Below are 14,136 nucleotides of genomic sequence, written 5' to 3'. Positions count from 1 at the left end.
GAGTGCTGGGGCTGGTGTACCCTTCAGTTGCATACATACTTTGCAGGCAGTTTGCTTTCTGCTGCAATGAGAGCAAATGTCTAACACCATGGAAGCCATAGTGACTTCCTGCTGAGCGTTGTGGGACCTCATTTAAATAAAGGCCTTTCTTATTTTAGGTGTGCTGTGTTTAGTGTGTACTCTGCTTGAGCGTGTAATGGTCTGAAGTTGTGTTGCAGAGACCCTGTATTTGCCTAAAATTATTTCACTTCGCTCGCAAAGGTGAACTCCCCTTTTCAGGCTAGTTTGTTTTGGAGGTTGGGTTTTTGTATTTTTTTTTCTCCTACCAACATGCTTTAAATCTGTAAATCTCCACATGTGGTTTGTTTCACTTGAAACTACCTAGGAAATCCCCTTCTTTATAGGAAGGTTTTTGAGAATGAAAAAAATACTTAAATTTTAGTGGGGTAAATGCAAGTAGGAGTTCAGCCACCTTTAGAATTGCTCTGTGGCTGTGAACTCCTCACTTTGGATATATCTACTGTTCTTTTGAAGTGCTTTGGAGCTTCTGACATGAATTATAGGGACAGGCCTGTGGGTTTTTTTGCTGCAAAGCTGTGGGTCAGTTCTTGCTTTGAATTTAATCCTCCTCCCTGTGATCATCTTGCACCTGTACAGGAACCCCTGGAGGATACGATGTGTTGATTGTATATGCAAGTGACGCCACTGAATGGTGTCAGTACCTCCAGAACCTCTTCCTCTTTACTCGGCACATTCGAAAGCATCGGATTCTGAGCTACCAGCTGGAAGGCGAGTCTGCCATCTCCCACCAGGAGCTGGACCTGTTCACCAGAAGTCGGAGCATCATCCTTTTGCTGTCTGCTGAGCTGGTGCAGAGTTTTTATCTCCCTTCCGTCCTGCAGAGCCTTCAGGAAGCTTTATGGCCCCCGTACAAAGTAGTCAAGCTGTTCTGCGGTGTTACGGACTGTGATGACTATTTAACCTTTTTCAAGGACTGGTCTCAGTGGCAAGAACTCACAAATGATGATGAGCCTGATGCTTACCTTGCAGCTGTCAAGAAGGCCATTTCAGAAGGTAAGGTAGCAGCCGTGGAGTTGCGCTTCCTGGTCAGGGGTTGGAGGAGGGAGATTTGTGATATTTTTTATCCTTATTTTAACACTGGTAATGTGTTGTACTGAAGTAGAAAACTAAAGCAAATTGCAAACCCCTTATAAACTAGGAAGTTTTGCAAGCCAATTTTTCTGTGCCTAGTCAATTGGTCCCTAATTACCAGTGACTCACAGAGAACTTCTGAATTTGGAGGTTATCTTAGGTGCCTGGTTTTGAATGCAAATAGAAAATAAAAACCGAGTATTTTTAAAGTTCTGCCTGTAAATATTGTGCCCTGCAGTTTATTGACCCCAATCAATGGAAAATTATCTTTTCCTTCAGACTTACATTTCTGTCATACCAGAACCAAAATAAGGTTGTCTAATACATATTCTCTAGCACTGGGCCTAAAGTCAGAGATATAACCATACTGGCAACAGCTCAGCTTGTTACCTGTGATGGAATGGCAGAGATTAATTGGAGAATTGCACCGATAGCCTTAAAAATAACCCAACCAGTCTGAAAGTGATCACCTCATAACAAGCACAGAGGACTTACTAGCACAGAAGTATTAACAGCTGGATACTACAGAAGCCCAATGAGTTTTAATAGAGTCTGAACTTTCCTAAGCTCCAGAGGAGTGTGTGGTACTCCTTTCTCATAGTTTCTGTTGAAATGGAGAGCTCTGGGGAAGTCGTGCTGGTCACGATGTTTTTATGACACTGCCACGCTTAGGGTTATAGTGTTCTTCGTCAGTCTTAGCACAACTGGAGTCCTTTGCTTGCATCTTGGCTTAAGATTTATCTGTATTTAGTGGCATAAATGAGGCAGAGCAGTTGTCTTAGTGTGTCTAGTGTTGGGTGCATAAAGGTGCTTTATGCCAGGATAACAACGGCAATAATCATGAAGACAAATTTATCACAGTAAAAATAAATTTTGAAAGTCATGATCTTGGCCAAAACAGTCCCCCTGAAAAAAGATGACTTAGGGATTGTGCTGAAGATGGCCATTCTCAGGTAACTAGGTCACAACAGATGTTTCCTAGTACCTTTTAAAAACCTGCATAAACTAAAGTTTGCATCTCCCTTTCAAACACTCCTAAAACGTCTTGGTTTCCCAATGGATAACCTAGGACTAAAGTAGTCTGGCTCCTTTGCTTTGAACCTGGAACAAGACAGAAAATAGTGGCTGAGCTTTCGTACTCTGAAAAATGAAACTGACCAGAGATTAAATTAGCTTTTCTGACACTTTCTGGCAAAAGTAAAAGTTTAGTTACTGTTTTCCTCCAAACTTGGGTCTAGAGCACAGTACTGAATATTTTATTGATTTTAAATATGCTATTCAAAGTTAGGGAGGTTTAAACAACATCTCCCTTGATTACTAGTGTTAATGGTTTTACTTAACATGTCCGAGGACTGTCGGAGTTATTCTAAGCTAGAGTAGGAGTAAGTTCTAGTGTAGCTGAAGAGTGTGTGAGAGTACAAAGGGATGTTGATCCTGAAATCTCTTCCTGGAGCCAGCTCTCGCCAGTCTCTTCTGGCTTGCTGCATTCTGAGTGCACAAAGCACAACATGGGGCAGAAGAAAGACTCCTGCTTCCTGGGCTGCGGGTGGAGCAGGAAGTGTGAGTGTCTCTGTCCTTCATGAGATGGACTGGCTGTAGTGGGAGGTTTCACGTAGCCAAGTGGATCCCTACTAGTGAGAGGCTTTCACCCATCTTCCTTGTTTTGGGTGCATTAAAAATCAAAGAGAATTTGAGGGGAAGGGAAGGGGACGGGCATGGGAAGGGATCAGCTAGAAACCACTCTGGATCAACTGCTTCTCCCTATAGAGAGAAGCTGTGTTTGTCAAAGGGAAGCACCCAAAATCTGATTTTTGTGCTGGGAAAGCATATCTGTTGGCAGTGGTGCACTGAATGCAGAGCCTTGTCAACTAAAGAGCAGCCTCCCCTCCCTTTGATGTCAGTTGCAGTCAATGAATTGTCTTAAGCTGACCTGGATCTCTTCCTCCACTTCACAAGTGGTTCTCCACAGGTGAGCTAGCTCTCTCTCTGTACAGCTGGGGGGCTGTGCCCATGGGACCTGGGCGGTAGATCTTCCCAGTACTTCTCGGAGCCCACCCTGGGAGGGGGCAGAGGGGAGTCTTGCTGGTAGCGCTATGCTGTCTGTCTGAGCAGCCAGGGAAGTATGTCTCATGTGCCTGGCTGTTTGGTGGGCTGTCTGCCATACATCTATGGCAAAACTTCCTTGGGGTAAGGCGCTACAGTCTGACTTTTCACAGCTGGACATAGAGTCCTTCTCCAGAGGTGTCCTCTGCTGAAAGTTGGCATGTGCTGAAAAAAACTGTGCTTTAGCTTTATGTAAATGGTGTTTTGAAGGGGAGATTGTGCTTTGGATTTTTGTTGTTGATTCCACATAAAAAAATCAGCTTATTTTCTGTTTTCTCACTTGAACATGATCTCAAACTGACTTCAGTATTTCTAGAAAATATTTGACTGAGAGAAAAACTGAGATAAAAACAAACTCATTTGCTGTCAAGTCTGCTGTAGCATTTTACAAATAGTTTGGTACACAAAGATTCAGAATTTTTGGACTTCTGTTACTGGTGTGGGAGCCCTACCTGATGTGAGCTGTCAGCTGCATGCAAGAGTTGGGTAATGTCAGGCTGTTTCTTTGTGCACATCAGAGCAGTTGCCAAGGCAAGCCATCCGTTGTCACTCTGACTCTTGTGAAGGAAGAACCTACTTAAGAGAGGCTGGTTTCATGACAAAAGTATTTGGATGAATGTATCAGATCCTTCCTCTATATGGGGAAAAAAATGACTAGGTGACCTCTTCCATCGTGTGATTCTGTAGACCAAGTTTTGTGAATGGCCTCAAATGCAAATGTTCTGATGCTTCCTCTGAAGAGAAGACAGCCCCAGGTGTACATAGTTCCCTTTTTGGGTGAAACTGTGAAAACTTGCTTCTTGGTTGGTAATACAAAATTAGCATCTGCCTTATAGTTTGGTTGCAGTCAACCCCAGCATGAGTGACTTAAAGTAAGAGTGTCTGTGACAGCAGACCTCTCCCATAGAGAAACGCACCCTGTGCTCTGCTCCCAGGACTTCACTGTTTGGATTTTAGATGAAGGCTTTGAAGTCAGGAGCTCTTAGAAGGTCTCAGTTAAGTCCATTCTCTACAGCAGACTGTGAACTTCTCCTGGGTAAGGCAGTCCTCAATTCCTACAGCATGTAGCAGAGAAAGTTTATAACCATCTTTGAAATGATTTGTCTGGGTGTCTTCCTCTGGGAAGTGCTTTCTCTCCACACGTGTTCACCAGTACATCTTAACAGCAGTGTCAGCACACATTGAAAAACTAAGCCTGATGCAAAAATGACTGAGCTTCAGCTTCCTAATAGCTGAATCCTGAGCTGGTGGAGCATATGACACAGGACATGGTGAGGGCAAATACCTCTCCAGAGCCTGCACACTGGCCCTGCTCAGGCTATGCTGTTGCCTCTAGTGCAGCTGTTAGGCTGTGGTTTGTTTAGGGCATCATGGGAACATGACACCCCCAGACATCACATGGTGAAAGCTATTTTAATTTTTATTAGTTTAGTGCAAATTCAGAAATGAGGAAGCACTCATCTAGCCTTGTTGAGAACTAACTGTGTGCTGACTCTGACTCTTGGTCTCTTGTAGATGGGGCGTTTTTACTTATACAGTTTCTCAATCCTGGCAAACTAAAGAGGGCACGAAGGTTTCCGTTTGCAGGCACTCCTGTTATCTGTGGGGAAGTTTTTCAGGCTATGCAATAGCTGTGCTAAGGACATGGAAATGCTCAGGATGGCACTGTACAAGCCAGCTCAGGTCTGGCAGGGTATAGTCACCAGCCAGGGTGCAGTGACCAGCCGGCTACTTAAGCCCTTTTGTTTGGCTTGTGATACCACACCATGCTGTGCTGCGTGCATCGGGCAGCTGGGAGTCTGTGCTGCACAGCTGGAGTCAGTGCCCTTTCTCTTCCTCCTGTGTTCTCAAAGCTCAGTTGACATCTGTTTTGTATTATGCACATTTCAACTTCTCCAGTTTATTTCAGCCCCTACCTATGTTGTCTTGAAAAATTTAAAATTTCCTGCTTTAGAAGTTGATGTTGCCAAAGCATTTACTAATTAACCAGTGGCTTTGAACTTTCTGTACCCAAGCAAACTCTTCCAGGGAAAAACCCAGGGAAGTCAACATCTGCCTGAGATTGCTCAGGTGGTAACTGAATGTAACAGCAGCTGTGAACCATGCTGTTAAAGGACAAGTGCAGCCTTGATTGAGCAGAGCTCTCATGCGATGAAATGGACAAGAAGAAAAGATCAGTACCAGCAAACTTCTTGAAAAATAGGAGGGTCAGAAATGGGTGTAAGGAAGCACGTGGTGAATATGGAGGACAGTGGGCAGTTGGAAGGAAGATGAGAATTTTGCTGGAGCCCTGTAGATGAGGAAGAGCTGGAATGTTACTCCACCCAGGAGCTCATCGAGAGACCAAGGCAGTGAGCTTTTGTTGGGAGGGAAATGGCATAACAGAAACTGCATAAGCTGTTATTGTTCTCCCTCCTGTACATGTCAGGGAATTGAATTAACTTCCTGGCTTTCTTCTGTTGCACTGGTGAAACCACAAATGAAACTTGAGAGTGTATCACAGAATCGTTCAGGTTGGAAGGGACCTCTTGAGATCATCTAGTCCAACCTCCCTGCTTGAGCATGGTCAGATAAGCAGGTTGCCCAAGACCATGTCCAGTCAGGTTTTGAATGCCTCTGCAGGTGGAAACTTCACAACCCCTCTGAGCAACCTGTTCCACCCTCAGAGTAACGAAGTGTTTTCTTGTGTTCAGATGGAATTTCATGTGTTTCAGTTTGTGCCCATTGCCTCTTGTCCTGTCAGTGGGCGCTATGGAGAAGAGTCTGGCTTCCTCTTTTTCATTCCCTCCCATCAGGTAAGATCCCATTAGGTCCCTCCCATTGATAAGATCCCCCTGAGTCTTCTTTTCTTCAGGCTGAAGAGTTCAGCTCTTGCAGCCTCTCCTCGTATGAAAGATGCTGTGGTCCCTTAATCATCTTTGTGGCCCTGTGCTGGACTCAGGCTGTAAAGGTAAAGTAACCTTGGAATAGGCTACTCGGAGTTTGAGGTCAGGTTGGACAGATGCGTAAGATGTTCTCAAGTGTGTCTCAACCCAGGGGGGTGAAGTGGTAGTACGCAGGAGATTCCCTTCAGCCTGACACTTCTGTAATTATTTGATTGCTAACTTTTGCTCATCGCTGCCATTTAGGGCTAGAGCCCTAAATTCACAGTGAATTTTTAAGTTTGGCAGGAGCTGCTCTCCTGTTACTTTGGGCGTTAATGATAAATGATCTGTTCAGTGATGATACATAAATTCCTATTTGTTATGCATCTTGAAATTTCTGCTGAAAGGCAGGTTTTTCCTGGAGTAGCTCTGGCCAATAGTCTTTCTGTGGAAAGGTGTCAGAGTTTGTTCATTTGATTACTCAGACAAACTCCATGTTAGGCCTTGTGACCTTATGGCCTTCTGCTTTTAACATGTAACTATTTCAGGACACAAGCACAGTGAAATCCAGTGGTACCTGGTATGTTACCCTTATACTTGAGATGTCCTGAGGAATGACAAGGCAAATACCATAACCTAGAAGAGTAGTCTGGCTTTTGTGGATAGTTTTGAACACCCTTTCCCCTTTCCCCTTAAGAATATGTTAACTCACATTGAATACTTTTAAGGGCAACTTTTCGCTAGAAACAACAAAAGCCACCAGACAGTAACAGAGCTGCACACATAGGACATGTGGTGATCTTAGCATAGGACAGTGATGATCTTATCTCAAGTGCCTACTACAACAATTCATTGAGATGTGGGTGCTTTGTACTGTACAGTGGCATTGGTAACTATTCCTCTGGCAGTAGCATTTACTGTATCTGTTGTGCTGTGTCTGTTTCTGGCAGGTAGCACTTCAGTCAGGACTACTCTGTCAGCCTGAGACTTGCAGGTGAGGCAGTAGCGAAGGGCATGAACTGCTATAAACTGGGCATGAACGTGCTATAAACTGGGAAGTGCAGCCTCCCTCCCCGCAGGTCCATTGTGTCTTGTATGGGAACATGTTCCTACAAGAGGGAGTGCTGTAGTGTGATTTCCGGTGCCTGTGGAGTTTGCTGTTGCATGTGGAGGCAGAACAAGACCTCAATGCTGTAGCAGCTCTTCCTGTGCTGCTTGTTAAATTTCATAAAGCATGGACATTGAGGAACATTGGATGCAGAAAGTAATCCTGTTAGGAAGAGGCATGACATGGCCAAATACTTTATGGGAAAGTTGTGCCACCCCCTTAAACAATACATCCTGGAAATAAAGAAGCCAAAAAGAGTTCCGCGAGTTAATTTGACATCCTTGGTCATCTTCTTAGAGAAGGATCATGAAGCTATGTCAGATCAATGCCTCTGTGAAACTACCTCCTTAAACTTTGGCCTTACAGAAAATGTGCTTTGGGACCTGTTACATTGCTAGAGAGCTAATACTGTATCTCTGAGGCTCCAGCTTGTGAGCGAACCCCAGTTCATGCAGCTCTAACTTACTGCAATGTTCCTCTAGTCCTGCTGGAGTCTCTTTACTTGTCTGTATGAGATCCTAGCATTGTATTTTCCTCACTAGCTGATCTCGTCAAGCCCTCATACTGTGGTCCCATGTCCTCACGACATTCCTGAAGAGTTTCGGGTCCCATGCATGCAATTGCCATTCTCTGCAAGATCCATTTTGGCCCTTAGGAGGTTCTAGAAACTGCCGATTGGATGTGGATGCTTGTGCCAAGTTTGTGATCTCTGCTTGTGTCTTCAGAGTCTGTTTGGATGAGAAGTACAGTAAAGGAAGCAAGCTGGAGGTAGGAGGGGACAGGAATCGATGTACAGACCTACAGGGACAGAGAAACCTGAAGCTGGGGATCATTTGGTGTTTACTTCTGGCTCTCAGTGCTCTGTGGAGGAATATGTTCTGAGCAGTCCTATCTCAGAGAATTACATCCAGCATTTATTTCTGCCAGCTTATTGGAGTGGCCTTGAAGACATGAGGTAGCATGATTATCTGCTGTACTGCAGTCCTCCCTCCCTCCCTTGCTCCTTTTTTTCCCTCTTTGAAGGGGCAGAATTAAGTGGATTCTTAAAACTGTATTTTTCTCTGTTATATTGTGTTGAAACAGAAGATACGCTTCTTTGACCCTGCTTTTTGAAGAGGAACGGGTGAGGTATTGGTCAGCCCTCTGGGTGCAGTGAGAGTCTGCTTCTTTATATGGGAGCTCTGCAGCCTGGCTGGTTCTCACTGCCTGTCAAGGAGAGGAAACTGTGATGCTCTTACACAGGAGTTAAGGTTGAGAGAACATACTGGTAGCATACCCTTCCTTGCAGATGCTAGTATGGTTATAAATGACTGATGCTGGAAACAGAGAGACTTCAGAGGGCTGGTTAAAGCAATCAGAGAAACCTGAACTAAGCCCCCAAGTGATAGTGAGAGAAATGCATCAATGTCCTTATCCATCTGTAGCAAACGGGATTGAGCAGTTGAAATAGTTTTCCCAGCTGCAGGATGGATGCAGTTTGTCATCAAGGTGCTTCATAAAGTCTCCGTTTATGCACATTAAAAGCAATACTTCATGGTTTGTCTTTCATGACAGCATGACATTCAAGCAGTGCTAGCTTTCTAGACAGAGACAATGAAATGATAGCCCAGAACTAGTAAAGTACAGAAACTGGTGTGGTTAGGAAGCATTGGGCTATAATAGACTTCATGCACATCGCAAATACTAATCGTATTTCTCTGTAGCTTATAGTTCTGATAGTCTCCCCACAGGTTGCCTTAAGGTGGTGACTAAGCCTAATTCTAAGTATCTGCCAATGTGAACTGCAAGGCTTTAAAACACCTGCTTAAAATAAGAGCCCAGTGACCATCACTGGTGGCTTCTTCCAAGTTTGGAACAGCTGAAGTAATTTCTGCAAAATATTTGCAGAAATGTGTGGTCAAACCAAAGATGCTTTACAGAGCAGGTCTGAAGAGATGTGTGGCGCAGACTTCAGGTTGTTTCAAAGACCTTTGTTGTGCACTTGGACAGTTGTTTTGTCTCTAGGGTTGCATTTTGTAGGATTTTCATGGCTGTTTTGTTATTACCACTGAAAACTTTTGATGCATTTTTCAAAAGTGACTTGAGAATAACAGTGGATCTTGAGTTTCCCAGGGGGAAGTTTCATCAGTGGCATAGGCTGACCTTAGCATGGACTGCTGCAAAAGGGAGTGATCTGCCTCATTTCTCCACCTTTCATCTGGCTGGATGATCTGGTGTGGCATTGAACTGCAAGGGTGGTATTCCAAGAGAGAATATTTGAAGGAGAGGGAGGGCAGGACTGCCCTTTCAGTAGTAATGTGGCCTTAGATCTCCTGAAGCCACTTGTAGAACCACATCTTCAGTCAAACAGTGATCTCCCGGTGGCATGTTTCCAAAGCAGCTACTCAGCTCTCTTAGGTGGAATTCCAGCTTTGTGGGCTTTTATGTGGGCAGTCTTTTCTGTCATGCAAGTGTTATGCATTGTGCTTAAATTGAAGCAAGGAGATATACTGCAAGAGGAGAGATAATTAATCAGGAAGTTGGATGTTCATGTTTCTTGTATGTGGTTGCTCAGGAAGACTTGAATCAGTGACAGATATAATGTGATTCTTGGCACCCTCAAAAATCATCAGCCATGCATATGCTTTTTTAGTATGTGTTGTCTCCTCCTGGCGCAGGTGTTTGAAGTGAACTATTCCAGCCCCTCTTTCTTGAGATTTTGGTCACGTACACAGTGTCTGTTTTCTGGGTGGCCAGAATGCTGCATCTTTGTCAGAAGCTGTTTCCCATCTCTGTCCTGTTCCCATGCACCCCAGCTAGTTCTTTAGGTTTATACACTTAATCCTGTCACAAATTGACCACTAGCCATGTGAGACCCTCAGGCCAACTGAGAGCTCAAAGAATTATGATGAGTTGGCTTGCAGTTTCTGAACCATAATAGCCAGGCATGCTTTTAGCTTGAGGCAGGCATAGTGTGGTACATGTTTGCTTGAACCTTAGTGAAAGAACTACAAGCTAAATACACTTTGCATTTGTAGATAATGGTCAGATAAACTATGTTATCTCTGTGTTATAAGGGGGACTCTGCATTTCACCCCTGAGCTGGCAGCTACTGTCTTTGCAGTAGGTATGATTGAAATATACTAATGTTCCTCCTCCTCCTGAAGTTCAGGGACTGGCAGCTTAGCTTACGCCCCCGTTGTCAGCTGCTGAAGCAGAGATCCTGGTCCTGCATCTCGCTGACGCAGCTGAACACGTGCTCTTTTCCACTAGTTCTGCTGCGTGGGCCATAGCCTCTGGTGAAAATAAAGACAAGAAGGGGAAACAGGAAGGGGAAAAAGGGCTGTGGTGGGTGCAGTTGTATTATAAACTGCTATAGCTCTTTCTGTAGTGAACATCTGCCCCCAGATGAATGCACAGATTGGTTTTTTTGCAGCTCAGCAGACTCACTAAGCCAGGATAACTCTCTGCGGTGAGGTGTGCATTTGAGCTGAAACAAAGTCTTTTCTGGACACGTAACAGCGCTGTAGGGGCAGTATTGGTACTCGTGTGCTTTATTAGGTAATGGAAGAAGACATTTCTTCTCCAGGACTGTGCCAGGTCATCTGATGAGGTTTCTAAGAGCAGAATTTGGCACAATCTCAGAACAATATTTTGAGGGGTCTGTGTTTGGGGAACGTCTGTCTGTTACTGGGGTTGGAGGAAAGCCTGTGCTGGAGTCAGACTGTGTGCCTTCCCTGAGGTCTTGCAAGTTGCAGCTGTAAGAGTCACTGTTATCTCAGGTGCATCCAGTTCTTTACATTAAAGGTCTTACTCTCAGCTCAGGACTGCTAGTGAATGAACAAGAGCTGTAAGTTTGAAAGAGTTTTGCAGGAGGTCACAAATTGAAATTTCCTCTTTAATCTATGATAGAATTACTGAATGTTGTCATCCTGGGGAAATTGCTGAGCTTCTGTGAAACTTCCTTGTGCTTAGATCTTTGTGGATGGTGCCTTCATGCAACCTGCAGCATTACAGACCAAGAGTGTACTTTCTTGAGCTACTGAGGAAGAGGGGGCTGCAGACCAGTGATCCCAAACTGAACTGTAAGAGCTTATCCAGTAGTCATCTGCAGTCAAAGTAGAGGAAGCTGAGGAGCATTGCTGGGGCAGATGGTGTGGTAGGCAGTTTCCCAGCTGTTACCTATGTGGCACTGTATCCCTGACAAGAATTCCAGTGGCGTGTTAATCCAGTTCCCATTTCTATCCATTGCTAATGCAGGAAGGACTTCACATCTGGGATTCCTACCAGTGCTTCTGCACATCAGGAAATGTCATGTGAGGTGTGATGGCTATATGCCTCAGTCTGATCACAGTTGCTTCACAGCTGACTTTGCCTCCTCAGTCCCATTTTTCATCTGACATTAATAATGAGTCCCAGGAATAATTAAAAACTGAGCCCAGCCCAAGCAGCCAGCTGGAAGTTACTAGTGACATTTGTCCCTAAACTGGAATATTCCCACAGAAGGTACCTTTGATCCTGTGGGTTACTTTCCTGTTCTCTGCCAGCTCCCCATCTGCTTGAGGTTTTTATTTTACCACTCTTTTCTAGTGTCTGGTAGTTTTTCATATTTTTTCTTCTTGCTTTCTCCTCTATGTCCTCTTCACTCTTGTGGCTTTTCAGACTTTCCTTTCTTGACCTCACTGTTCTCAGAACTGTGCGCTGCATTTCCTGTTCCTGCAAACCAAGTATGGTATTTATTGGCCACTTTTTCATCCCTACCTTCCAGTATTTAGAGGAGTGACATGGAGTTGCCCTTGGCATTGTAAACAACTTCTGGTGACTCAGCTTTCTCCAAATCCTTTTTGTTTCAAAGATGAAATTAAAAAACAACTTGGAAGCAGCATTTGGGAACACTGAACCAAGAAAAGTGAACAGATTCATTCACTTGGGTTAAATTTTAATGAAGATCATGAAAGCCTTTTGCACTCTGGTGCAAGGATATTTTTCTCCTTTTGGTTACATGTCTGTAGTTCTGAAACATAACAAAGGAAACCCGTTCCTTGAAGTTTGGATGAGACGTGCTTTATAGAGGAACTGTAAAGTATGTTTTTGAGTATTAAGGATATATATTGTCTCAGTAGGTTACAAAGGTAAAAACTGTACCTTCTGGCTTCTCACAATTTGCTGAAACACTGGTCCTGTCAACAGGTCTCTTAATAACCTAGTTGTGTTCTTTGTAAGGATACAGCTTCCCTAAGAGATGCACAAGTGTGTGCGCACACACTGGCTCAAGCAAAACTTGGCATGGTAAAATACAGCTCATTTCCTTGATGGAGGATGAGAACTAGTTTATTGTAACTTCCAACTTTACAGGACAAATGAAACGTGACCGCTTTCTTTGTAGAACTGAAAATCTGGTTTTAGGTGCTATGCTTGTAGATGAGCTGCTTGGGGTGAGGGGTTTGGAGAGAAGGGGGAGATGCTCCATTTGTTCTTTATGGACAGTTAAAAAGTCTTATGTTTTCCTGTGTTTTTTCTTCTCACCTGCTGCTTTTCTGCATGCTTCTCTCCATTCTGTTGAAAGGGGAAATGTTGCTACAGTATAAGCTAGTTTTGAGGGGTTATCACAAGATGTTTCACTGCTGAGTCTGTATCTCCTTGGTAAAGCAGGGGCTCTGAGGTTAGCATGATGAAAGATAACTTTCCTGCTTTCCCTGACTATTTTGTGAGTACTCTGCCTGCTTCTCGCAAATGCAGCTGGAGTTGCTCTGGGAGACTTAATGTCCTTGTTTGCACTTGGCAAAGGAGGCTGGCCAGTTGCAAGCTTCAGGTAATAGCAGGAGCTCTCTTTGAGGGTGTTCCCTCTTGCTCTGGGTGTACTGAGGTGAAAGTGTGAGGCCTCGTGAAAGCTAGTGGTCTCGGCTGGTGAGCTGGTTGACAGATGGAGTGGGAAGTGTTCACAGATGCCAGTGAGGGGGTAGTACGCAAATGCAGAACCTGCAGGGACAAGCTTTTGCCCAGTCGTGCCATTTGCATTAATATCTGGATGACAGAGTGGTCTGGATAGACTGCTGACTCCTTCTGAGCATTCACGTGTCCTGTGGTGTAAGGGCACACTTCTGCGAAACCACAGCTGTCGGCTCCATGCCGATAGCCTGCCAGCATAGCCAGGAGGAAGTGGATGACAGAGCGAGCTGCATGTGCTGTACAGCAACAGGTTAAAATAACCGGCTGCTTCATATTAGTTTTTAAAGCTGCTAAATGGCTTGTGAAGTATGTGGCTATGCCTATGTTTTCCCTGGGCTTTTTCCAGGGGTGAGTTTCTGCAGTGCAGCTGTGCAGGGAGTCCAGCAGGGTAGGCAAGAAGGGGCCGGCATGGGGCTGCTCTCTGTAGCTCAGCTACTGACGCTTCCTGAAGGGGGGCACGTTCTTCAAGGGGAAATGTGGTTGGGTTTCTTGGACCGCATCTCCTCCCCTTGCTGCTATTCTCACAAGTATTTCACAGACTATCAAGCGTGGCCCGAGTTAGTCTTCGTTTAAAGGGGAACAGAAGGGCCTTCCAGTCAAGGCAGAGCCGTTTATACCCACAAGCTGTTGACCTGCAGCCACTGCTCATGGAGAAGCTCAATTCAGGTATTCACTTAACTTGCTAATGAACCTGTTGATCTCCTCAGTGAAGGCCTCTCTAGCCTGGGTATCATTACAATGATATAATTGCTGAATCTGTATATGCAAATGGATTGTCATTACTCAAGTGTCTTAGTGAGTGGGAAGCTTGATCTAACAACACATCCCTTTAGAGCATGTATATTATCAAATGTAATGGGATGGTTTCCTCTTCCAATGCTTACATGTTCACAAGTCAGTAGCACGTGACTGGAACTTGCAAGATGACCATAGCATCACTTCACTGCTTATGAGGGAAGTTGGTAATTTGCAATTTCAGAA

At 44.5% G+C, this 14,136-nt stretch overlaps 1 protein-coding gene across 1 annotated transcript in view; it reads left to right on the top strand.

Moving 5' to 3' along the window:
* PIK3AP1 (phosphoinositide-3-kinase adaptor protein 1) overlaps positions 1–14,136 on the top strand; it is a 44,841-nt gene that overhangs the window by 5,495 nt on the left and 25,210 nt on the right. The window contains exon 2 of the mRNA XM_072871099.1: positions 658–1,074. Coding sequence (XP_072727200.1) covers positions 658–1,074 — 417 coding nt within the window. The remainder of the gene's footprint in view (positions 1–657; positions 1,075–14,136) is intronic.

The sequence above is a fragment of the Ciconia boyciana genome, chromosome 8 (genome assembly GCF_034638445.1).
Source record: "Ciconia boyciana chromosome 8, ASM3463844v1, whole genome shotgun sequence".
NCBI lineage: Eukaryota > Metazoa > Chordata > Aves > Ciconiiformes > Ciconiidae > Ciconia > Ciconia boyciana.
Note: the sequence above shows the minus strand (reverse complement) of the source record. Positions and strands in the feature narration are given on the sequence as shown.